This window comes from Carassius auratus, chromosome 39, assembly GCF_003368295.1.
Source record: "Carassius auratus strain Wakin chromosome 39, ASM336829v1, whole genome shotgun sequence".
Classification (NCBI taxonomy): Eukaryota; Metazoa; Chordata; class Actinopteri; order Cypriniformes; family Cyprinidae; genus Carassius; species Carassius auratus.
In genome coordinates, this window is record NC_039281.1 from 12,095,120 (window position 1) to 12,121,692 (window position 26,573).

The following is a 26,573-nucleotide window of genomic DNA, read 5'->3' on the forward strand; positions in this document are numbered from 1 at the left end:
ACACTAGGGCAAAACCCTGCAATCGTTTATAAGTAGGTTTTACACCAAATATGAGTACCAGTCGCCAACATTAAGGCCCAAAATAAAATTTCCACCAGACTTCGCTGAGTGCCTCTTTAAGGAGGCGCGCCGGCTGCAAAGCGTCCTTCTGGTTTCCAAGGAAACGTGGGAAAGAAAAGAACGCAGACGGAACGGAAAAGTGCGAGACATAACCGCTTCTTTTTCAGAACACTGAGAGAAACTTTAAACTTACAACAGAACCGACTCGGAAATTGGATGCTTTAAATTCATCTCTACTTATTTAGGTGGGTTTTTCGTTCTTCTTTTGCTCCTTTGTCTTGACATAAATGCTTCACGCAAGCATGAACGCTTGGGCAATTATTCTTAAAGTAACTTAATATGCTTGAGCCATTTCCTGAGGTGTATAGACCATGTGGCCTGGCTTTCTGTGTCTGTCATGTCATGTGATATATAAATCGATTATTCTATATATATATATATATATATATATATATATATACATATATATATATGTGTGTGTGTGTGTGTGTACGTATTAACTTATTTTAATTCTCTAAAAAGTTTGTTTAGCGCCTCTTGAAAGGTGTTTATTTCTCGGTTGATTACCTTGCTCAATCATTTACTCGCTTGTGCAGTCAGTATTGAAATAATAAATGACCCTTCTATGGAAGGTTAATGACTTTTATAGCTTCCTTCCTGGGTTTAAGAACTATTTGTTTGTTTATTTATGAAAACGGCTTCTCTGTGTGCTTTTTTTTTTTTTTTTTTTTTTTTCATTTAATAGGACGTTTGAATGTGTGTACATGTGCACGATGCATTAATATTACTCTGTGTTTCTGCAGTTCAACGGGTGAATGTGTGGATCCGGCATCTTGCTGCTGTGAGACAGATGGAGAAATACACACAAGCACTGCCACCCCATTCTCCTCTACATTCCCCCCAAAGTGATTCAGAAGCTCTGTCCCGATCCCCCTCTCGTCCACAGCCTGCCGCTGTTCAGCTTGTGTCCCTCCCTTCCACCCTAACCACCCCAGCCTCCTGTCTATACTCAGCCCCTCAGGTGTCTGGAGGGCCACACTGCCTCAATCCCTCCACAGTATCTGACCAGGATGACCTGACCTGCCTCAGCTGGCTGCATCAAAGAGGGAACCTGTTGCCCCTGCAGCCACTGACCAAAATCACCACACTGCCCCAGACATTAGACTCGATTCCTGTCCAACAGCTGCTTTCCTCCCCTGCCAAGCCCCCGTACTCTTTCAGCAGTCTCATCTTTATGGCAATAGAAGATTCTCCCGAGAAGAGGCTCCCTGTGAAAAGTATTTATCAGTGGATTGTCGACAACTTCCCCTATTATAAAGAGGCTCCCGGTGGATGGAGGAATTCGGTCCGACACAACCTTTCCTTGAGCAAGAGCTTCCAACGAATACATCGAGACAAGAGTCAAGTGCGTCAGACTTCCAAGTCTGAACTCTCTGATCTCTTAGTCTATATTGATTAGTTGTTTGATGAAATATTCTGCTTTGCTTTGCAGTCTGTCGGAAAAGGCTCATTATGGCGTGTTTGTCCAGAACATCGGCCAGCTCTTCTGGAAGTTCTCAGAAAAACACATTATTGTCATCGTACCAACAGCAGCTTGCTGAATAAGCGTGTTTTGTGAGTCTTTTTTCTTATGACACACCACATTCTTAAGGCTTAATATTGAATTATCTGATGTATCATGCACAACGTCAGAGGAACAAATTACTCTTTCATTGTGATACTGACACATGCATATCTGACCTCCATTCTGAACAGGTTGGAGGCGGCTGATGATGGGCAGAACACCTTGGGTGAGACCATGGAAATTTCAGGTAAACCACAACGGAACACCTGTTTTTTTTTTTTTTTTCACTTACTGTAATGAGTATGTTTCAACAAAAAATTAAAATTTAGTTGAGAGTTCAGCCGTGGCTGAAAATTGATCTCTGGTCTCATCTCATCATACCAACAAACAATCAATTACACATAAAACACAACAGACTAAAACACCTGGAATACTAGAAATCCTGCACATTTATAAATAAATACTAAATCTAGCAGCATGAAACAGACATGTTAATCCATGTTTAAATTTATGCATTTAGTAGACGCTTTTATCCAAAGCGACTTACATTGCATTCAGTCTAACATTTTTTCCTAATGTTAAAAAAAAAAAAAAACATTGTTGAAGTATATACACTACTATTCAAAAGTAGTTTATGCTCATCAAAGCTAAGTTTATTTGATTAAATGTACAGACAAAACAGTAATGTTGTGAAATATTATTACAGCTTATTAGAATAATTTTCTATTCTAATATATACAAAAAAAATAATTTATTCCTGTGATGTGAAGCTGAATTTTCAGCATAATTACTCTAGTCTTCAGTGTCACATGATCCTTCAGAAATCATTCTAATATGCAGATTTGCTGCTTAAGAAACATAATCAATGTTGAAAATAGTTGTTCTGGTGTGATGCATGTTATTAGGATTCTTTGATGAGGAGAAAGTTTATCATTTCATTATATCGTATAATTTATCATATCATTATAAATGTCTTTACAGCACCTTTAATCAATTTGTGTCCTTGCTGAATGACAGTATTCATTCATAAAGACCACAATCTTTTAAATGATAGTGTGTGATATGGTGCCTCTCTTGCCTCCACTTTTTTTTTTTTTTGGCTATCCTTTATCTACTTTTTCCAGACACTGTATGTTTGGAATCTGTTGTCTTAGTAACAGTCAAACATTACTCTAGCAACCTATATCCACGTTGAAAAGAATGGCCAGGCTGTTTTACTACAGGGTCACTTAAGTCAAGAAGTCTCACATAACAGATTGTTTTCTCTCTTGATTTGCAAAGATTTGTCACCATACAGTACTGACTAATAAGTAATAATACAGTAGTACAGAAACTGGGAATTGTTAGTGTTTCTGTAAATGAAAGACAACTTGCAGCTATGAGTTACAAACAGAAGAGTGTCACAGAGAGTGACAGACAAAATTCAGACTCGTTCTTACACTTAGGTTATGGTACACTCCTCTAAATTCCATCACATTAACTGTTCCTTTTTCATTGTACCTCAGATCTAGATTTTCTGTCTTCAAACCTGCCGTGCTCTTTGACACCAGATCATGAGGAGCTGGTCCCCCTGGAGTCTGTGGAACTGACAGAGGTTGCCGGCGAGGATTTGGAGAAAGATCCATTGGCAGACAGTGGTTACATTGAGTTACACTATTATCAATATCAGCAGTATCAGTACCTGGTTCTTCCAGGAGACAGTGAGCTGGACCTGGAGTCGGTTGAGATACTGCAGCTTGATGCAGAGGCTCAGGAGGCTGCCGGATCACTGCTTGACCTCGCGGGAGGCAATCACTGACAGCTTGCCTGTGTGCTGTGTACAAGCAAGGAGTGTTTATGGGGAGATGGGGCCACTGTGAGAACTCTAGGCTTGATGTACTATTGGCACTTTATAACTGCCTAAAACTTTACTTACTTTCATGAAAGGTGCAACATAAGCAATTCCAAATAATCTAGTGATTTTGAAATGAAGACATTTGCAGGGACTGACAACAGCACTGTGAGTGTATCCTTGGTATTAGTGTATAATAGGTATTAAAGCATCTGCAAAATGCTTTCATAAAGAAAGAACAAAATATTTATTGTTTATTGACATGGTTGAAAGCTACTATTTAATGCACTTCCATACCATTTTTAAGTCCCTTCCATTAAGATTACTCTAAGATTTGTTGTGTTTTTACATTCAGATCAGAGGGATAAAGTTCTGATGTGATTTTTATTTTAGTTTTACAGTATGAAATTGTTCAAAATTATGAACATGTTCAAGTATTATTGATATAAACTGCCAGTTGTTAGATTGGGAACATGGAAAGATTAATATCTAATCCTGATTTCTTGTTGATTATTGTCATGCTACTGCATTCTGTAGCTATTAGTTTTCTGTGTAGTAAAATGCAAGTCTTATTTTGCTCTATTGATGTGTTTATTTTATTTTTTTAGTTTATTATGTTTTAACAGGTTGATCTTCTTAATGTGTAACTCATGTAGCAATAAAGTACTAAAATGTTATGGTAAATGGTAAATCATTGCCTGATTTAACCTGTGATATCACATATTTTTAACCTTTAATAATTAGCAAGCACTTAGTAGATTGCAGATTTAACTAGAAGACATTAGGGAATGGATCTATAAACTTATTAAAGTATTAATGGCTTAATTTATGAAAAGACAACCTAAACAGTATCACTAAAAGGATGTAGTATGGGTGGGTAAACCTTCTGTGTATGTGATCTTTTTAAATATTAGCATTGCTCTCAACCTTACCTAATGGACCATTTGAGTTAATTTAACAATTTGCCAAAAACATACATATGAAAGAGCAAATAGGGTTAGTATTGCTTGTATTATTTCCATGTTGGAATGAGATAACGTTTTTAAGTACATTAGCCTACCAAGTAAAAACATGTGTAAATATGCGCACAGTGTAATCAGATATTTAATTTATATTAAAACTGAGGATTAAAATATTCTTTCACGCTTATAAATCAATACGCTCAATATATTTACGTCCTCTGATTGGACCATAAAAACAAAACCCGCTTGTCATGCCAGTCTGCTCTGAGCTCTCTTGGATGTTGTAGTTTTTGTGGCCTACTGACGAGTTCGAGTATATTCGAATTCGTTACCCACAAAACTACATTTCCCAGAAACACGCGCGGTGGAACGCTTTTTGACGGACAAAGTTGTGTTTATTAAAACTGAAACGTGCATAATCTTAAACGGAGCCAGAGGACGCTTTGCAGTGAACAACGAAGGAAAAGGTACTGGAAATGATTGGTTGCTTTTAAAGTCGGTAACGTCTAAACCAACTCAAGACACTTTTAAGATGGCTTACTTTGGCTGTGTCGTCCGTTTCTCAAATATGTTCTCGGTTAGAACTAATCAATGCTGGGACGAGGCGATAGTAACTAGCTAGTTTAATATCAGCAAGTTTGATTTATATTGTAATCATATACACGCATCTGTTAAGATCCCACCAATCACACAACTTCTGCTTCATAAATGGAAAATATTACATAAAGGATCTGGAACTCGGCCAACAAGGAGAGCACTGATGTTTCATATTTACTCATTAATATTTACTATAATTGAGACCCGAACACAATCTGAATGCTTTTAATAGTAGACATGTCAAGTTCATATGTTCTTTTATAATATTTGACAGACGTTTCTTAGTGGCAACTGCCACGTTTCTAAGTACTGCATGCAAAAGCATGCAGTAACGTTACTGCAAGTGTCTGTAATTATTACATATACTTATAAGAAACAGCCAGGGATTCCTTACATTTTTCAGCAGGTTTGTCTGTTCCACATGATTTTTGATTGGTTCCACCGGTTTATTTTATTCCTCGGAGTGTGTTGTTTCACTTGTACACATATTTTTGTACAAACCCTTCCACCATATACAGATCTCTTCAGTTTTGTTTCTTAAAATGTTTCCACAGCAGTGTTGATTGTACTCATTTGCCCACGAGTGAAAACAGTCCAAATGACTGAAACAATGAGTCACATTCAATCCAGCGAATCTCACTGTAAAAAAAAAAGAGCATGCTTGAACCTTTTAACTGACTTGCCACATCGCAATTTCCCAACAAACCCTGTCCTGCTGGCCAACAGGGCCAGTACTGTCTCAATAATGCCTCCCAGAAATGTGATTTAACACACTGTCTTTGATATTTCCAAGCTGATACTGATAGCTAGATGTAAAGGTCAAAACTAACTGTCACATGCACTCGAATATAAATGTGTGTCCTTCTTTTATTGCAGCCAATAGGCTGAAACATTTTTATTGTTGCCCAGAGTGAGCGTGTGATAAAGGACAGAGCATGAGGGGCGATCCTGGACCGGTTCAGATCGTGACAGTCAACAAGGAGGATCACTCCTTTGACCTGGATACAGAAGCACTCAGTCGAATTCTGCTGGAGTCTGAGGTTCGAGATAAGGATGTGGTGGTCGTGTCTGTCGCCGGTGCTTTCCGAAAAGGGAAAAGTTTCCTTTTGGATTTCATGCTCCGCTACATGTATAGAAAGGTAAGATTGGAAAAAAATACATTTAATATTTAGATCATTTAATGCAGCACATCATTTTAAATGAATGCAAAATTTACTCTGTTTTAAGATGATACTTTCTAATTTATAAATGGCTTCCAAGTGGTACGCTGATCTTGAGCAGGAAACCAGGCATATTTATACATGCTATACATTCACCTCTTGTTATTTTGTCCTCTCCAGCATGATCAGGACTGGCTTGGGCAGGAGAATGAGCCCCTGACGGGATTCTCCTGGAGAGGAGGCTCAGAGCCAGAGACCACTGGCATCCAGCTATGGAGTGAAGTTTTCATTGTGCAGAAGACAGATGGAAGTGAGGTAACAAGCACCCATCAGCAGGCAGCTCACTGATCAAACTCGTAAATGGTTTTACTTCCACTTTTTTATGGTTTTTGAACAATTGCATTCTTTTAGTAATGAATGAAGACCTAAATGATTATTATTAGCCAGTTTCAGTTCCCCAGAAATGTATTATTACAGCTGCATTATGAACTTTACTGTCTGATATCTTATCTGGTGGTTCTTGTCCAGTAAGCAGTCTGCACTTGCACAAGCCCCGGTTTCAGATTCATAATATGTTTGTGGTGAAATTCTGTCACTTCCCGTCAAGATTTTGTCATCTGTGATTCTGGCGTAATGTGTTTAAAGAAACCGTCAAATCACTTTTTCAGATTCCTGAATCACTTCTGTCACTTCCGGTCACTTTCTCTCTAGTTTGGCGTAGCCAGATCTTCAGACTGACAACAGAAGGTTTGGGAACCTTGGCCACTTTGAATAGCAAGGACAACCCAAAAGGACATATGACTGACCGATAAAGCAACCAATCAAGATTGGTGTGCCGCGTCATGTTCAGGGGCGTGGAAATGTCCCCACATTAACAGACCGTGTGTAAATCTCTTGGACGTATTTTAAAGATTCTATGGTGTGAACTTTTTCACATATGTACTTTTAAAAATCCAGCTTTTAGTTGATAAGTGCTCATTATCACAGTTGTAAATACGACGGGATTCTTCTAACATGAGGGGGTTTGGCGTCAGTGATAAAGAACGTGACAAAAACATCTCCAAGGAAATCATGTGTAATGCAAAAATACGATGACGCCTTCGAAACTCCTGAAGTGTTTCCAGTTTTGTGTGCCGTATGCATCAGTCATTCAGTCAACAGTCTGTGGGCATGACGTCTGAGCTCGAGACTACTTTCTGTCTTGAGACTGGAGAACCATTGTACTAAAAAGTGTGTTGTGTGTTTCTCTGTAGGTTGCGGTGCTTTTAATGGACACACAGGGAGCGTTTGATTCTCAGTCCACAGTGAAGGATTGCGCCACTATCTTTGCCCTCAGCACCATGACCAGTTCTATCCAGGTTTCTATAATGCATCTCAACAATTTTGCCAGAAATTAGTTGAAAGGACACTGGAAATGTATCATAATTCCTATATTTTTTTTTTGTAGATTTATAACCTGTCACAGAACATTCAGGAAGATGATCTACAGCAACTTCAGGTTAGTGAGATCACAGCTAGGCAAGAATACAGCAGTCTCAAGCTGAACTGACTTATCTTGAGATTGTCCTGCAGTTTTGATCTGAAAAACTGATCACAGGTAAATAATTGGCTTAATGTAATTTGATTTGAAAAAAATTATAAAATGCAGTTATCATGCTTAAAATATTCTGATGTAAATGTACCCTAATGTTCACACGTTTGGGTCAGTAATATTGTGATATATTATTACAGTCACAGTATTTTAATAGACTTAAAAAAATGTACTTTGAAATTTGATTTCTGTGATGCAAAGCTGAATTTTCAGCATCATTACTGAAGTCTTCAGTGTCACATGATCCTTCAGGAATCATTCTAATATACTGATTTGATACTTTCCAATTCCATTTTTTTTTATAATCAAAATGGTTCTGCTGCTTAATATTTTTGTGGAAACTTTGATATATTGTTTTTAGGATTATTTAATGAATAGAATGTTCAAAAGAGTGGCATTAATATGAAATGGAAATCTTTATATACCGTGCATCATTATAAATGCATTTATTGTCAGTCACTGGTCACTTTAATGCATCCTTGCTGAGCAACAGTATTAATTTCTTTCAAATATATATATATTTAAAAATTCTTACTGCCCCATTTTTTATTTGCATATTTTCATACTTGACTAGTCAGCGAGTTGTCTAACTAGTTGCTGTTTAGGCAGGCCTGTATAATTAGAATCTGATCAGATTCATTTTTGTAGTGGCTTGTACATATAGAAAATGTCATTTTCTTCAAAAAGAAAAGCTCAAAGCTGTCTGAAAGCATTGTGTACAGCAAGGTATTTTTATTGATGCAGCTCTGTTTTTAGACTGTACAGTATCCCACAATTATGCATTTTTTTAATAATGTGGTTTTATTCATATTATTACTTTCAATGACTTCTGTCTTTTGTTTGTGTGTGTAGCTGTTTACGGAGTATGGCCGACTGGCAATGGATGAAATCTTTCTAAAGCCCTTTCAGGTATGAACACACCTTGCTGATACTGATATTGTAGTCTCCTCTGTTCGTTTAAATGTTAGTACCTGTAGTGGCACGTGCCCACTGTGCTTAAATTTGTATTTCAAATTTGTGGTGTTTACTTGCCATTCATTTAACTTCACGAGCACGATAACCTCAGGACCTAAAAAGAAATATGGTGACACCATGTCACCATCAGATTCTTCAAATTCTTTGGATTTTGTTAGCCCAAAATTAATTTTACTAGCCCGAATAAAAAAAGATGTCAGCTGAACTTCACTGCAGACAAATCAGCATGATCAAAATCTTCTGTGATTGTATTTTTCACACAACGGTTCGGATCATGTGCTTCAGTGATTTTAAGTCAAGTACTTTATACAATACTGATCGTGTCAAAGCAGCATTACAGTGTCAAACCGGAAAATGGTACAATAACAAAGAGTCACCTTTCCTGCTAAAGTCAGTTCATAAATGATTCAGTGATGTCATCATCCGGTTCAGCTCTCCTCCAATAGTGTATGTGCATTTAGTCAAGTGTCCACCACTAAGCAAACCAAAGATGACAGCGGCTGTCAGACTAGCGATTTCGCAAGAACAGCCATTGTATTTAAATCTGTACCAAGAATAAGAACAGACAACATTGTCTGAGAGCTCAGGACCGATTTTTACATATAACTCGAAACAGTTCAGTATCAGACTGCATGTGTGTTGAAGAAAATGCTTATGCTTTCATATTTCCTTCATGTGGGTTTAACCCTTTCTCTCCTGCAGTCACTTATGTTCCTGGTCAGAGACTGGAGTTTCCCCTACGAGTACAAATACGGGTTTAAGGGAGGAAGTGATTTCTTGGACAAACGTCTGCGAGTATGTGACTAAGAATGATACTCATGTTTGGTATGTTCAGTCGTGTGTGCTTCTTTCTGTAGTGATTTCTCTTTTGTGTGTTCGTGTGGCGGTGCTCAGGTGAAGCAGACTCAGCATGAGGAGCTTCAGACAGTGAGAGAGCACATTCACTCCTGTTTCACCTCCATTTCCTGTTTTCTCTTACCGCACCCTGGCCTGAAGGTGGCAACCAGCCCTGCTTTCTCGGGACAGCTGTGTGGTATTAGACTTCATTCATGTTTTTATACACCTATTACTTAGGGATGGGCACAAAAACCAGACCATTTAATAGTGCCAGCAAAGATTCATCCTTTTTTTATTTCACTTCAAAAAGCATTTTGATCAAAGGGCCCATCCCTAAATCTGCTGGTACACATTCATTAAAAGATCACATGCACAACTGAAAATTTGGGGTTGGTAAGATGTTTTTAATGTTTTGGAAGAAGCCTTTTGCTGTATGCTCACCAAGGCTGTATTTATTTGATGAAAATATAGTTAAAAAAATGACCCCAAATCATAGTACAGTAGTGTATATTTGTCAATTCTCTGCTTACTCTTTGCATCCCTCATTGTGGGTCTCATTTTCTTTTTAATATTGCTTTTTCAGTTTTTCTTTTTATGCAGCCATTCTTGTTATTTGTTAACATGTTCTAACTCTCTCTCTAACAATCACTCGTGCCTCTCTCAGATGTGGCTCCAGAGTTTAAGGAACAGTTGTGTGAACTCATTCCCAATCTGCTGAAGACTGACGAGCTGGCTGTAAAAGAGATCAATGGGAATAAGGTGACCTGCAGGGGCCTGCTGGAGTACTTCAAGGTGAGCTCACGCATGGCTTATGATCATCTTGATTTCTGTTTTGTTGAGCAGCATTTTAAAAACCTTTTTTTCACCAATCTGTCAGGCATATATTAAGATATATCAGGGAGAAGACCTTCCACACCCCAAATCCATGCTAGAGGTAACAATGCAGATTTACTGATATATGGTATTCATTTGTGACCTGTCAACAGATGTCATGTTGTTGAATTAATGTTTTGACTCATTCAGGCTACAGCAGAGGCCAATAACCTTGCGGCTGTAGCATCAGCTAAAGACCATTACTACAAAAATATGGAGAAGGTCAGTATGTTAACTTACATTGAATGTGTTACACACTCATCATTTGTACAATAAGAAGAACAGGTTAAAAATCTAGTTGCTGAATGAAACTTAGGCATTAGTAATAATTTGTTATAAAAAGAGAGAGACACAACATTGTCACTAATACACATTTTGTGCAAGCTTTTTACATTTGCTTTGGTATGTGGTTGCCAAACCTAAAATCCGTATAACCTTTTATATAATTAGCTTTTTATTTCTTTTTCACACATCCCCCCTCACTGCTAGGTGTGTGGTGGAGATCTGCCTTATGTGGCTCCTGACTCGCTGGAGGAGAAGCACCGGTTTATCCTGCAGGAGGCCCTTCATCTCTTCTCCAGCACGAAGAAGATGGGCGGCCGGGACTTCTGTAACCGTTACCAGGAACAGTTGGAAGCAGAGCTAAAAGAGATGTGGGAGTCCTTTAGCAAACACAACGAGGTAACAGTAATGTGAAAAAGAATCGATAAAACGAACGTGGGAAAAATATTTCAAAACCTAGCATGTTTTATAATTTTTTTTGTACTCTTGCTGTCTTTTCAGTCCAAGAATCTTTTTAGTGCTTTCCGGACACCTGCAGTGCTGTTTGTGGTGGTCTGCTTCCTGTATGTGCTGTCAGGAATTTTGGTCTTCATTGGGCTGGAAACTATTTCCTTTGCATGTGACTGTGTAGTTGGTCTGGCCATGATTGCTATGCTGACCTGGGCCTTTATCCGGTACTCTGGCCAGTACAGAGAAGTAGGCACAGCCATAGACCAGGCTGCTGGAGTAATACTAGAGCAGGTAAAAAAACATTATTTCAATAAATATATGAATGTATATTTTTTTAAATGAAGATGAAAAAATTTACCGTTTTTTTTTTTTTTTCAGGCCACAGATGTGCTAAACAAGACAAGAAGCCAGAGTCGGGTGGCTGCACAGCAGAAGAAGACACGATAGCTTCTCAGTCTTAACAAAAAATGCCAGAACAAGATGAAAACTGCACGGACGCGACCTATAATACGTTACCAAATAATGCACATCTTCAAATATAGCACTTCTAATTCAGGTTGACTGATTTTGTCAGAATATCTTAAAGCAATTTTTTTATAAACACAAATATGAATATAAGACCAAATATCACAAGCCAAGCAGCTGGTATTTCAGAGACCGGTATGTATTTAACACAAGGGCTAAACTCTCCATAGAGCTGCATTGATAAGTTTACAGTTGTTAATTCTAGTACAGCCAAAGACACATCCTCCATAGCAGGTCAGGGTCTTGTAGCTCTTAGATTGCACTTGTATTGCACTCTGTAGACATGTTATCTGTTTGTTCTCTTTAGCCAGGAATACCTTTGCACATGAACTGCCTTTACTTCATTAAGGCTAAAGATGTTTAGTATTAAAAGTGTAACTACGCTATATTACGTGACCTTTGCAAGAGCTTTATTCTATGATCTTTGTACCAATTTGTGGCCTTCTATGCATTCCATCTTTCTATCTTGTATACAACCATGTATGATTTACATGGGAATTTCTATCAGTAAGCAGTTTCACTTGTATTGGGTTTTGTAATCGGGGTTTCAAACATATATTATTCCAGCTCAATGTTCTTAAGTGCTGGACTGGTTCTGTTCATTTCTTAACTGCTGGCATGTTGTTCAGTGTTGAAAACCATCCTGAAACTGTCATTACGTTGAACTGAAAGTTCGAGTATTTATAGAAATGCTTATACTAATTATTCAACAGTGTTTTGAGGAAAGCTCAGTCATTGTGTACTATTCTGTAATCAGGTTCATATTTGCATATTATATTAGTAAATGCCTGATTTGATTCTGTTATTTGAGTGGTTTGAGCACTCTTGCGTCTTATGGCTTTCCATTGTTTTTTTTTTTTAAGGCATTCCTCATATTTCATGTATGATGTGGTGGTGAAATAGTACACCTGGAGAATAATGTTTACAGGCATATGAGAGTACCTGAAAGCATGTTTTTTTTATTCAGGTTTTTAAATACAATGAAAATATGCATATGTCTCCCAAGACATGTCTTAAATGTGCATTTGTGGCGTTTTTCTCTGTTGCATTCCTCCAGTGCCTCAGCTTGGGGCTTTGAATGTGTTACCGTCATTTATTCAGTCGAGTGGACCTGCCTCAACTGACCTACCAGGGATCATTCTCTATCCCTGTATATCACTTTCACTGTTACAATACATAGACTTTATATATCTCTAAAAAATAAAGCTATAAGCATGCCTTACACAGAAGGGCCTTGTTTGTATGCAATTGAAGAGAAGAATGCACGTTTGTACACTAGGTGTCAGCATTGATTTACACAGAAAACATTTCAGCGAGCACCGTGGCCTCGTTTTGAACGTCACTTCATTTGCAAGAGTCTACAAATAAACAAAAGCGAGCAAATTGAATTTTTAATTCACATAACGTTTATTTTACTACATATATAGAAAAATATATTTTGTTCTATTTGGTGAGTGGAACGTGTTGTTTTTTTCTGCTGTGCACCGCTCCCTCTAGCGAGAGCTGTGGGAATATTTCCTATAGAAATGAAATGTCCTTGTTTCCTTATATGGCGATCGGAGTCTCGAGCCGCCTGACGTGCGCGGCTTTGGCTGAAGCGCGCTCACGACTGTCACCATTTGCTTCCTTATTTGGAAGCGAGTTAAGCGAACCTTAAAAAGGGGCAGAGACAAACACAAAGGGTTAGGCTCAGACAGCAGCGGGCTTGGCAGCCGCTAACGAATATTGCTTTGGGTTTCTTATGTGTGTCGGTGTAGAATTTAGCAGTATAACTGCACCTTCCATCATGTCACGTTACCATCCATGGGGCAGAAAACTCCATTACAAAAATTTCCCGAACAGATCTAAATTATGAATTTGTAAAATGCTATTTAATAAGAATAATCATGTATATACGACCATACGTTTGTGCCCGTGTGCTACCAACAACAACAACAGTGAATATATTTGACTATGCCCAACTCCGTTCGTACATAACCCAGAACTCCAGATCCCACAATACCCCAATAAGCGCGTGACATGGACGCTCGTTCCCGTCAGCTGCGCGGCCACGTGCAAAAGGGCGCGCCCGAGTGTTGTATCAAGTGTGCGAGACCGAAGCACTGCATCACAGCTCATTCAATTCCTGTCCAGACGCCGACTAGCAAAGACAAACAACCATGGTATGTCTACATTTAAATAACATTATTACAATTTACTGCTAGTTTTAACGTGTTTGATGAGTTTAATGACTAGGTTGTGATCTTTATTGGATTAAATAATCTGTGAATCAAATCTGCCAATTAACTCTTCCGCCGAATAGCTGCAGGGTATGTAAAGTGCCGTGGATTTTAAGGAAACCGCAAACCGGTTTTCGTTGGTTCTCGTGGCAGTTTATGTACGAACATTATTACGTTTAATTAATCGTACATCGTACGATTAATCTCGCGGTTCTCGGTGGATTGATTGTCTGTGGCCTTCGGCTAATTCGGATGCGATGCGATTGACAAAATGAGACCCAAAAAACAACTGGCGCCATTTCCCCGCTCAGTCTCCTTTATTTCCGTGAGTCCAGGCCCAGGAAAGGCCTCACTGCTTTTCATCACACACTACCTACAGGCCCCGTCGCCCCATATACGATCACATCGCACGAGAAAATTAGGAATGGCTGTGAATAAACCAATGACCGCGTGTGTGTGTTTAACTGCGTTTTTCACCGGCCGGATGAAGCGCTTGCACGACTCGGTCCTTTGTCTGATCACGGCCATCCGTCAAAAAAAACCATCGCTCGCATTTGCTGCACCATAGGGACTGCGGGCGTGTGTAAAAACGTCGATTAATAATTTTTAAGGCCGAATCCTCGCGCGTTTATAGAACTCTCCACGTCTTTCGAACGCAGTAATTTTGCGGATATTTGGAACACGCGCACGAACACCGCATTCGTGGCCCCACCCTAATTCTTGATGCACAGATGGTGTTGGTTTATTTCTTTGACCAAAAAAAGAAAACTGGGAACGTGTGTTAGGTAGATTACAACTCGATTTAAGCCAAGATATTACGAAAGTATTTGAGCTGAGTGGAAAGAAGCAGAGTTATAAATCCGTTATTTGTGCATTTGCGTATCAGCAGGCAGCGTGCGCACGACTAACGTTACACTCTTCCTGGTTGGACGTAACGTCGATGAAGCGTCGCGTAACATGATTGTCGAGGGGAAAGGGTGTTCACGCCGCGTGTAGGTTGAAGGAAATGCCGGTTCCGTTGCGACCAGAAAGGCCAATATGCAACGTCAGTATCTCTTTTTGAGGCATGTGACCGAGCGACTTATACAATAGCTTTTCTCTTTAACACGCAAACCATTCATTGGAGGACACCATACGTCACATTTCCTGTATCACAGTGCTCGCTCATTGCTCACTGTGGGTTTCACTTCTCAGTGAACGTGGATGATTTACCAGCAGAATTAGTGCCCTTGTATTTAAACTTTGGACTTTATTTCGCACTTTGATCTTTTTACACTAGATGATAGATGAGGGTGTGGATGCCTTGTGTTCTTGCAGAAGATCTAGAATCTGCATTTACCCTTTAAATCCTGTGATTTTTAAACTGAATTGGTTTTGAAGTGCATTGCCTTGTAAAAAGTATTTTTAGCCCAAAACGAGGATCCCATTGATCAAAGACTGGACAGCTCATGGTAGTTCATTGGTCAAAAGGTGTGGGAAACCTCTTTTGGTCCTTTAGTGCCCCTTTTTTGTGAGTGTGTTGCCTTATGAGACACCTTAACCCATTCCTTTCATTCACACCTGAAGCAAAACCGGTTCCACCCTTTAGACTTGTGTTTCCTGTAAGTGGGCCATTTCAGCATATACCACCGCTGGGCTTTAACATATCCTCATATGCTATTCAGAAGCTGGATCGGCACTAGAGAACTGAAGGTTCAGGTTTTTAGCCTTTTTTCTTTTTTTTTTTTTTTAAAGGGGTTGCTCACGGTAGGATCCTAGAAAGTGAGATATTGAATGTCTGATTATGGCAATGCAGCATGAGTCACTGATCCACGTTTCTAATGGAAATCAGAGGACCTGAGAAAGGTTTATGGGACTGGTGTGACTGAGGCCATTTTATTTTTTACAAAGGAATCATTGTTTTGTTAATCTAAAGCTGTGCACCGGCTTTATATGACATGACTCTTATAGCATCGATTGAATAATTTTATAAATATTTGAGGCTCCTTCATCAGACAATCAGAACTAATCACGTCAGCTCGTATGAGGAAGTGGCCAGCCTTCCCTCTGTTCGAATGTTCAAGCATATCAGACACCATATCTGAGGTGTCACGTGACAGGGAAAGAATGGTGCCTTGTTCAAATCCCTTCTTTTTTTTTTTTTTCTTTTTTTTTACTTACAATTTGTATTTTTAAATAAATAAATAAAAAAAAAAATCCATGCAAGGTTTTTTGTTCTCTCCCAGAATGATGTTTAAGTTATTTTGCATTGATTCCAATTTCACTGCCTTTTGAGGTGCTGTCCTGTTTCTCTTATGTCAGGGTTTTTTGTTTAGTACTCTCTGATATCTCACATAGAGAAGATTGGATTCAGTCGAGCAAGGTACAGGTATAACCCCATCCAGTTTTGTCAAAAGGGCAGCCGGTTTAGCTAGAACAGACAGCGTTATTTGTTTAAAAATCCCATACGTTCACTCATTCTGACTTTGCACCCACACATCCGTTGCTCATCTCACTTGTCTCTGTATAAATGTGCACTCCATCTGACTTTATATCCTGTGTGTGTTTGCAGGCCTCCGGAGTTACAGTGGATGATAATGTGTTGACGATCTTCAATGACATGAAGGTCCGCAAGGCTAATGTCAACGAGGAAGAGAAAAGCAAGAGGAAGAAGGCCGTTCTCTTCTGCCTGAGCGATGACAAGAAGCATATCATCATGGAGGAGGGCAGTGAGATCCTGCAGGGAGATGAAGGAGATCCCTACCTTAAGTTTGTCAAGAAGCTTCCTCCTAATGACTGTCGCTACGCTCTCTATGATGCCACATATGAGACCAAGGAGACCAAGAAAGAGGACCTGGTTTTCATTTTCTGGTAAGTCTTAGGAGCGTCTGCATGTGTGCTTCGTTCAAGTTCCCAATTCCTGTTCCTGGAGAAGTGCCTTTCTGCAGACTTGAGTTCCAACCCTGTTCTGATACAGCTGTCTTTATCTATCAAGTGTTCCTGAATGTCTTTGTTAGCTGGTTCAGGTGCGTTTGAGAGGAATTGAAGATCAACTTTGGTGGAAGATAAATCTCCAGGAACAGTATTGGGGCCACTGATATAGACTTGTCAAATGCTTGCATGAAACACGTGAACTGATCTTCTGTTGTATTACATAGGGCCCCGGAAAATGCCCCACTCAAAAGCAAGATGATTTACGCCAGCTCCAAGGATGCCATCAAGAAGAAGTTCACAGGTAATGCATGCATAAATGTATGTGTTAACTTGAAATCAATGTAGCATTTATAAACCTGTAATTGTAACATTTTTGTCTTGTTTCGCAGGTATCAAGCACGAGTGGCAAGTGAACGGTTTAGAAGATATCAAGGACCGAAAGACCCTTGCCGAGAAGCTCGGGGGAGCGTCAGTGGTCACTCTCGAGGGCAAGCCTCTGAACGATTGAGGCTGACGCATTTCAGGGGTTAGCTGTTCATTCCGACATGGGGTGGGGGGGGACAGGAGGGCCAGCACGACTGTGGGCCGCGGGGTGGATTAATGCGGGTGGGGAGGGTTGGGCGAAAGCGACAGTTTCCAAACTCCACACATGAAGAAAGCTGTAGGCTGTCATTCCAATTCACACATACAATGATCAAGAACAAAAACATAAGAAAAAAAAAAGATCTTAAAAGACAAAAACCAAGGATGATGATTATAAAAACAAAGTAATATAACTGTAAATGTGTACTGGCAGGTTTTCGTTCTTTCTGGGTTCCATTAGATTGTTGAAAGGAAAGACTGAGACAGCAGCCGTTACAATTCAGCTATACAACATACTACTAGTTCTTAAGATTCAAGTTTTGTTTTTTTGGGCCAAAAGTCTAGTTAAGTTTTTTTTCTAAGTATGTGTGTTGGGTGTAGAGGATGAAGACTAGGTGTAGTTAAAAATCACACAACGTAATCGGACCATTCTGGGAACACCAATTTACTCTTCCCCCTTCCCTCTTTTGTTTTATTTTGAGCTCACAATTCATTTTAATGATTTAATGATTCCATCTGATTTAAATATTTCCAAATGTTATTCAAAACTATGGCACTGGTGTCAAGAAATTGTACACATTCCTTGTACCTGTCAAATCTGGGACCTCTAGTGGGTGAGCGGTCTGTTGTTGAATTGGATTGAGTGGATTGATGGACACGTATTAAGTTTAGATGGAGCGATATATTTGGTTAGCCTGTGTACAGAGCTTTGATGGATATTGGTCAGTGGATGTTTTGTATCGTCTCCTTATCTCTAATAAAAAAGCACTAAACAACTCCGCTGTGTTACAACTGGTTTGTTTCTTCACATTTGGCAAATCCTCTGTGTGAGGGCAGTCTTCTTTTTTTGTTTTGCTCCAAGGTGAATCTAATTTGCTCTTAATCTTAGAATACACATTGATCTTTTATATTGGTTTATAGGTATTTGCTTATATTTGTGTATGTGGATATTCTGCATCTCTTGCTGTTTTATCAGTGTTCAGCATGGTTTGTGCACTGAAATATGTGATGGTTTGCAAAATTCATAAAGTTTCAAATGGATCCAAACAAAGACTCTGATTGCTTTGTCATCCTCCCTATGGATCTGATGGGTGGCTGAGTTGGGATGCAACTGTGTAAATATAATATTATCAAACTGCCCTTTGATAATGGAGTTCAGTAGATTACAAGCTTATAATAAAAATAGCTGTTATATAATTATGATTCAGAGATAATGGCGTTAGTCTGCCGGATATCAACTACATTTGAGTCCAACGTCTTGCTCCTGGCACTTAAAAGAACCAATGCCATATACAAGATAAAAGTAAAATGGGCAGATGCATGTCTAAAAAAAAAGAAAAGGTAGACTGTCCTCGTATTTGCTTTAGAATAGTATGTAGAGGGTTAATGTAGACGTATTCGACCTGGAAATGAACCTATTGCTTTTCAGAAGCAGCCCTGAAATAAAATAACTGAAACACTTTCTCATACATTAGTATATTTAGTAAAACAAATGGGATATCTGTGAACAGTTTTGATTGTCCAATAAATAAATCAAGTGTGTGGTACGCTAGACCATTTGTTCTTTTAAAAACAGCACAGTTTGGCCTATTTTAAAGCACTGATCTCCTGCAATACTGCTGTGAATGACGTGATCACGTCAGTATAATCGCTGACTGAACCCTGAGCACTCAGCCATGTTGTGAACGACTCAATAAAAGAAGTACCCACGTGAACCAATGGAGGGCAGTAGAGATTCATTCAAAACCCCGCTGGAAAACATGAACCTTCCACCTTCCTCAATCTCTGAACCTTTCCTAGCGTGTTACATTGTTTTTGAGATTGAATTAACAAACCACAAGCTATCAGTAGCTACTGCAGCATTGAACCCGCACACTTTAATGACAAATAAAAGTGTTACTGTACGTGTAATGACTGGAAGGATCTGTTAATGTATTTTTTTTGTTTACTTTCCACCAGAGGGTACTATATATATATATATATATATATATATATATATATATATATATATATATGCTACATACAATACAAACTTATATAGTGTTACTACTAGCTTCTTTAGAAAATAAAAAAAGTCCTCATTGAGGAATAACCTCTAAAATTGCAATAAAAAGACAACCAAAACAAGGTTTATTTAAGTTTATTAAAAATAAAAGCTTTTAAAAAATAGAATACTAATCATTTATCCCACAACCTTTCTCTTAATTTGTGTCCAGTCTTTATATGACTCCAACATAGAAGAATAGGGGAAATAATTTCCCTGTAATGTTACCAATATGAGGTCGTCTTCTGTCTTGGAAATGAGTATGCAACTGTAGAAGAGTGACCTATATGCATAGTGCCAGATCAATGCATCAACTTCAACATCAACACCCATACTACACCTCACAGTCATCGATTTTATGTTATTGCGGTAATCATAAATCATAAAATAGTATACTTAGCAGACCAAACAGATGTGCAGGTATGGAAAAGAAGGAAGCTTCTTTTAGTTACCAAATACAAAAAGGGATACTCCAGCCCAAAATGAAATTTTTGTCATTATTCATATACCCCCATTTCGTTCCAAACCCATAAAAGCTTTGTTCGTCTTCAGAACACAATTTAAGATATTTTGAATGAAAACAGGGAGGCTTGAGACTGTCCCATAGACTTCCAAGTAAGTTACACCGTCAAAGTCCAGAAAAGTATGAAAGATGATCTCAGAATAACATCTTCCATCATTGGTTGAACTGATGAAGTGGAGAGAAACAGAGGAGAGGAATTGTTGAATAAAGACTTTTTTTTTTCTCTCTGTGTAAAAAAAGTATTCTAGTCGCTTCATAATGTTACGGTTCAACCGATGATGGAAGATACTATTTTGAGGACGTCTTTTCACGACTTTCATACTTTTCAGGACTTTGACAGTGTAACTTATTTGGAAGTCTATGGGACAGTCTCAAGCCTCCCGGTTTTCATTCAAAATATCTTAAATTGTGTTCTGAACATGAACAGAGTTTTTCCGCATTAGGAAGACATGGGGGTAAAATGATTAATTACAAAATTTTCATTTTGGGGTGGAGTATCCCTTTAATCTAGCATTAACCAAAACCCAAGTGTTGAGATGTAAGAAAGCCGGTCCCAAATCTAATTTCTAAATGTGCAAAGAACAGTGCGAAGCATTTATAATGAGTAATCTGAACAAAGCAAGGCTGTGGAGAGAATCGTAGAACTGAGATCAGATGCCTACTTAACACTGGCAAAGACTCAACAAGATAAATCTATTGGGTTGTAGGACTCACCGAGTCTAAATCTATGCGTTACATTGCCAGTATAATGAGCAAAATCTAAAGGTAGTGGTTAAACAAAGTTCCAGTTCAGTGATCAAAGCCGTTGGATATTGATCTCCCATCCATAGACTTCTTTCATCTCAGATTCAGTAGACACACTCGTAAAAGGACTGTAAAGTGCAGTTTCCAAAATCAGGCACGTCATATTTTGTCCACTGATTTCATATCGTAATATTTTCAGTCCTGACTGCAGTCCACCTTATTTCCATGAACCCAGTAACAGATCTGAGCAAACTTCAGCGGAGTGAAGCGAACAGCCACGTTGAAGTCGCGATTCTCACCGTTGATTTCTAGCCACTGGTGGCCCGAGAAGATTCCAATGACCTTGCGCTCCCAGCGCTTTAATGTATCGTCCCACATGCGTCCGTAAACACCAGAGCCACTCGCTCCAGGGCGGGCATCACAGTGCTGATAGATCAAATCATTGGACTCATCCTCCACTGGACAAAAGCGGTACACCAGTTCTCCAGGCCGGTCACTGTCAAATCCAGAGAAGTGGATGCGTTTACCAGCCAAATAGTCTGATGAGGGTGCCACAGCCAGCCTCATGAAGGGACGCCGGTGAGACCAGAGCAACTCTAGAAGTGCATAGTCAAAATCCATGCTGACCTCTTGAGGACCTTGAATCCAGCCTTTAGGAACACGTGTGCGTTTAACTCTCACCCAGCGCACCATGGGTTTCTTCACGGGAGCCTGACCCAGCCTTGTACCGTTAACAGATGGAGGGATTAGAAAGCCCACCCTGAGCTTTCTTGCTCCCTTGACATAATCATTTCCATCATGCACGCAGTGAGCTGCGGTCAGGACGTGCTGCTGGGACACCAGAACTCCAGTGCAGCCGGTGGAGATGCGGACGGCTGTGGAGAACGGGTAGTCCAAAAGGAAGTTTTCACCGCGGATGTTAAATCGCCCATCTGAACCGTAGACCTGCCGTTTTAGCCGCTTACGCCTGGGAGTGGTTGCTTTGGGCTGCCTGAAAGGAAGTTCAGTGTTGTTTTCTTCCAGGTCCACCGTGGTTAAAGTTCGGGAACCATCTGAATAAAGAGTTTCGAAAGCTATGTGCTCTTTATCAGTGTCTTCTCTTTTGCGGTAGCAGCTCTCGTTGCAGTGGGTAGTGAAGTCCAGCTGAGCTTTGGAACTAAAGCGGGAGCGGGACAGAGGCAGGGTGGCGTGAGGTATCAGCGAGGGGGGGTGGATGTGGGACTGATGATGAGGTTCTCTCACTGAAACTGAGCTGGGCAGGAGGAGTAGGAAAAGCAGGCCAATACAGCAAGGATGGACCAGACCCAATCTCTGGTTTGGCACCATTGCTAAGAAGTATTCAACCTAAAAGCAAATACAAAAATACATGCAAGCATGAAATAAAGCTCAGGATGTCCTCCATTTTGCATATTTAAGGCTAAGGAAATTTAACGCTGAGAGTTTAATCCTAATTTAGGTTCTTTATTGGCATGTATGGTTCCATTAAGAACCTTTAACAAAATGTTTGTTATATAGTGGATTTTGCACCAATTTTGCACACTAAGGGCTGGAATACACTACATGACAATTTTCAAACACTAGGCATAATACATTTTCCATCTTAGCAAATTGTTACAGAGAAAAACTGTCTTCTGTCTTTCTGAACACAAGAACAATGTCTTGTTCCTAGACATGACAAATCGTTTGCTGCAATAGTATTAATGTCAAACAGTTTGCCAAGAGTAGTATTAGAAAAACTTTAAAACGACTTTTAGTCTCTGGAGTATGCATTTAGTAAAAACTTCACCCCATGAAGCTAAAAGAGAATAACAGTTGTGAATAACAGTGAAGCGATGCAACTAATGCTGGTATGTCACGTGACAGTAACATGATGGATGTAGTATGTCCGAATTTCATTCATACTACCCATATTCATACTTTATAGAATGTACTGTTTTAAATAGTTGTGAAGAACGTTAACTAAATGTTAAACCAAATTTTGTACCTACTAGACAGCATGTGACTTTGAATGCAGGCATTGTGTTCGAAAATTCACTCAAAATATCAAACATGTTCGGATATCTTCTGAATGCATGGAATCATAGTCTGAAGCTAAAATTCAAAGTGAAACTTGTCAACACAAGTTTGCAGACTGGCTTTTGACATTCGACAGCTAGCATTGAATGTACATCGGGATAAAAATGCGGTTAAAGATATATAGGGCACTTGAGCCTTAAGGAGAAAAAAAGCATTCCTTTAAGAACTTTACTGAAAGGAACCCAAAATCATTCTTTTATGGCATCGTGAAAACTCTCTTTTGGAATATTTATTTTTAAGAGTGTTGGTCACAACATTCTTAAGCAACAATAGATAAGTGCAGTGCATTTTGGTCAGAAGGCTCAATAAAGAAAAAAAATTGAAAGAAATATCCCATAGATTCTGAAGAAGCCTAAAGATTGAAAGTGTCCATTCAAAGATTTTACATTTAGCTGGCTACGATCTGTTTAATAGTACCACTGATTTTGGACATCACATGGACTTACACTACATGGTCCCACTAGCCTGTAAAAATAAAGTTTGTATACTTACTGCTGTCACCCACTTTTTGTGTAGAATAAATCAACTTTTTCTGAGTCTACAACTCTTTTATGTTATAATATAATATGTAAAACTAGCAACAACAACAACAACAACAACAAAAAAAATAATAATAATAAAATTCTGACTACTCCTCTGGGTTTATATAATATAAAAACTTAGCTCAACACTATAGTTATTTTATCATAGCATAAAAATGTATTATAAACATTTTAATTTTATGATTGGCAAATATGTGCATTGCCTATTCATATTTAAGTTACAGTCTGGGGGGGAAACATCAATGCACGACGCACATAATAGTGTATAGCCATATGCGTAATATAAGACTTGAGTAGTCCCAATATTAAGGGACGTTATCATCTGCTCCATTCATCATGGACAGCCATGTGTGACACCTGGTGAACAACCTGTTTCTCACAACATACCTTTGTCCTGAAACCCCCAATCTCGTCTCTTTTGTTGTCCTTTACATCATGAATGAATGTTCAACTAACCCTATACACGCCTTGCGTTGTTGTTAAAATCAAGGAAAACAAACTCTGTTTACCTAGTACCCTCACTTTCCCATTGTGGCTGTACAAACCAACCAAACCATCTCAAAAAGGAGATATTATTCCAAATCTACACAAACTAAGCATTTTATATTGGCAAAACGGCTTTAAATAAATTTTATTTTTTTGTAATTTGTAATTTTTGGAGGCATCGCAATTAAAACGAGAGTTTAATCATACGTACAACCAAGAGCAGCAGTGTTTGACCCGTGCGCCACAGCTTTACGCACACTCTGTGTGACGAGGAAATGATACAAAACAGTTTAAAAGAAATCCGTTAATGGAGGATACTTAACTTTAAGCTGTATTTAGAATCACCAAAGCTTGTTTAAATCCAAATCACAGATTCTTCTCCTGAAAGTTCACCGGGTATCCCAGTCTCCATCTCCACTGTGAAGGTTTGCTCTGGAGTGCGTGACAGGTCCGCCAAACATTCAAAATCTTTTTAACCGTCTAGCCTTTCTTCAAACACCGATTCTTTTCAACGACCCTTTATTTCATCACGTCAGATAGCGTACTTGTCTCTCGTTGAATGGTGTAGCGCAAAACTGAGGTCGTCATGCCCAATAACTGAGGCGCCTCCCCGCGTGGTCCTAGTGCCGCCATCGCAATGATAAAGGCAAAGATGGTGCGTCCGAAAGATAATTCTTCACTACTGTACTTCCTTCTGCTCGTAATCGTTACTATTTAAATGTAATCACAAAAATTGCCAGCTAAAAGACTATATTCTGGGCATGCCTTGGCACACATTAATACTTTCTTGCAGGTGTTATAAAGCTGTCTAACATAGGCTAGAGTCTTGAGCCTACATTCCTTCTCACTTCAGTTAATTTAGACTTCATGGACTATGCCATTCAAAGCAAGTGCAAGCACATGCCATGTGTTTTGGTAACTGTGCAGCATGTATTGCTTATTATGACTCCTTAAAGCTATCTATAGAAGTTACTTATCTTAACTGTTATGGGTTAAATGGGTTAAAATGATGAATTGTTAAGAGGTTTGGTATAATAAGAGAACACATTCCAAGACAATTTGGGTGAATTGCAGTCATGATGTCCATACTTGCATAGTGCAAGCTTGAATATAACCATCTGACATTGATCTTCCTCAAGCACTCACACCACCTGCCCTAACCTGCACAAAACACTTAGGAAAGCTCTATGTCAAAAGATTTCCATTTCTAAGTTGCACTGCACAAAACAATGGGCCTAAAATACACAGATTTAAACAGTCTCCAGCAATATGTGTGTGGGTGTGCGTGTGTAGCAAAGAGGGAAAAAAGAGATTAAATTGCATTTGTTGCTCAAGTGCATAAAAAGCATATCAAATCATATCGCTTTTACTCAACTAAACAAGCCATACAATCATGTGCCAAAGTATGCTAGCCTGTAGCCTTGGAGTAAAAAAATAAATAAAATAAAACGATAATTTTGAGATAAAAAAAAGAAAACATTGTGACATTGTGTGATATACAGTCACAATTGTGAAATTCAAAGTCAAATTTCAAGTAATAAAGGCACAGAGATATACACAGATTTATTATTATGTTAAGGCTTCTATACTACAGTTAATCTTAGTGTATTACTCAGTCTGCTTCATTTCCAATACAAAAGATTTTTCCACAACACCCCAGGGCTGTTCACTCAACCAGTGGTTTTTCACCGGGATAAGGAATGTTTGAAGTCTTGTAGGGGTCCTGGAAGTCTGTAAATGTCTAATACCATAGCAAAACACTGTTCAGTGATGTTATCATGTACTACATTGAGTGTCACGGTGGGTGAGCGAGATTCAATTGACGTGTGCTGGCACTGACACGCTGTTCAAATTGTGTTTCCTGCACACTTCCATATATATTATATATATATATATATATTATTTAACATCACAAACCACCAGAGACTGAAGTGGATAATCTAGCTGACAAGCCACTGATATTTGCCATGCTCTTTTGTGGTTAGTGATAAGGGATAAGTGATAAGGACATTGGAAATGCAGTCTAAATCTCATTCACCCGACAGGAATCTACTACCTTGGACAATCCCCAGATCGCTTTACAGTGGGACTCTTGTTCTTGACCTGTCGTGGCTTCATGCCTCATGGAGGGAGGTGGGGCCTTTTTTCATTCCTCTAAAGCTGATCTTTTATCACCTCCAAGTCCTGTGCCTCTGTGGCCTTGTCTCTAATCACTACAGGCTGTCTATTTTCAGAACAACTGATTCTTGTCTTCTCTTCTTTGGAGTATTTTTATTTTTTTTGACAAACAGAAAAGCCTTTTCTACAGCAACACTGGATAATTTGCAGTTGGAGAGTCTTTGAAGCTCATAGTTCATGGAAAAGGTGAAATTCTTCCACTAAAGGATGCAAAACAAGTCAATGGGTTTCCTCAACAGACATATACTCAGCTGATATGGTATGATGCTTCAGTACAAAGCCACTAAAGTGCTTATTTTGTAGCAGGATATTGTGGCATTTTTGAGTTGGTGCTGATGTGGACTAAAATACCTCAAATGTCAAAAAAGTTATTACAAAAAAGTTAAAATGAGGCTGAACAAAAATGTTCTAGCTAAATACACGAATTATAAGTAGTGTTAGGAACCAAGAACCTGTTACATAAAAAGCTAATAAAAACATCTGTTAAAGTAACAGAATGCTTTGCACATAATGGATCAGTTCCAGCAGATGCTTAACAGCATCAAATATTCTAAAAGTG

At 38.9% G+C, this 26,573-nt stretch overlaps 4 protein-coding genes across 6 annotated transcripts; 3 read left to right on the forward strand and 1 right to left on the reverse strand.

Annotated features, from left to right (window-relative positions):
* Nucleotides 1-12: 12 nt before the first annotated feature.
* On the forward strand, nt 13-4,133 carry LOC113057938 (forkhead box protein N2-like). 2 transcript variants are annotated; one of them, XM_026225558.1, is made up of 5 exons: nt 13-305; nt 864-1,465; nt 1,553-1,674; nt 1,816-1,871; nt 3,130-4,133. In XM_026225558.1, exons 2-5 carry the CDS (start codon nt 911-913, stop codon nt 3,420-3,422), a joined length of 1,026 nt encoding a protein of 341 aa, XP_026081343.1. In that variant the 5' UTR covers nt 13-305; nt 864-910; the 3' UTR covers nt 3,423-4,133. The 2 variants fall into 2 exon arrangements, with proteins under 2 accessions (XP_026081343.1, XP_026081342.1); XM_026225557.1 differs by lacking the exon at nt 13-305 and having other exon boundaries at nt 779-1,465.
* Nucleotides 4,134-4,751: 618 nt separating this feature from the next.
* LOC113057941 (atlastin-3-like) lies at nt 4,752-12,936 on the forward strand. Of its 2 annotated transcripts, none has more exons than XM_026225563.1 (14): nt 4,752-4,884; nt 5,891-6,153; nt 6,355-6,489; nt 7,428-7,532; nt 7,622-7,672; nt 8,618-8,674; nt 9,443-9,535; nt 9,635-9,773; nt 10,242-10,369; nt 10,455-10,511; nt 10,601-10,672; nt 10,940-11,131; nt 11,234-11,473; nt 11,561-12,936. In XM_026225563.1, the coding sequence occupies exons 2-14, from the start codon at nt 5,950-5,952 to the stop codon at nt 11,627-11,629; spliced, it is 1,542 nt and encodes a 513-aa protein (XP_026081348.1). In that variant the 5' UTR covers nt 4,752-4,884; nt 5,891-5,949; the 3' UTR covers nt 11,630-12,936. The 2 variants fall into 2 exon arrangements, with proteins under 2 accessions (XP_026081348.1, XP_026081347.1); XM_026225562.1 differs by having other exon boundaries at nt 4,755-4,884; nt 5,924-6,153.
* A 777-nt stretch (nt 12,937-13,713) lies between these two features.
* cfl1 (cofilin 1) lies at nt 13,714-18,198 on the forward strand. The gene is made up of 4 exons (XM_026225564.1): nt 13,714-13,869; nt 16,478-16,776; nt 17,064-17,140; nt 17,229-18,198. Exons 1-4 carry the CDS (start codon nt 13,867-13,869, stop codon nt 17,345-17,347), a joined length of 498 nt encoding a protein of 165 aa, XP_026081349.1. The 5' UTR covers nt 13,714-13,866; the 3' UTR covers nt 17,348-18,198.
* Nucleotides 18,199-19,544: 1,346 nt separating this feature from the next.
* On the reverse strand, nt 19,545-24,450 carry LOC113057943 (serine protease 23-like). Its single transcript, XM_026225566.1, has 2 exons — nt 24,160-24,450; nt 19,545-22,076 (listed from the first exon to the last, which is right to left on the reverse strand). The coding sequence occupies exon 2, from the start codon at nt 22,056-22,058 to the stop codon at nt 20,928-20,930; it is 1,131 nt and encodes a 376-aa protein (XP_026081351.1). The 5' UTR covers nt 22,059-22,076; nt 24,160-24,450; the 3' UTR covers nt 19,545-20,927.
* Nucleotides 24,451-26,573: the final 2,123 nt, after the last annotated feature.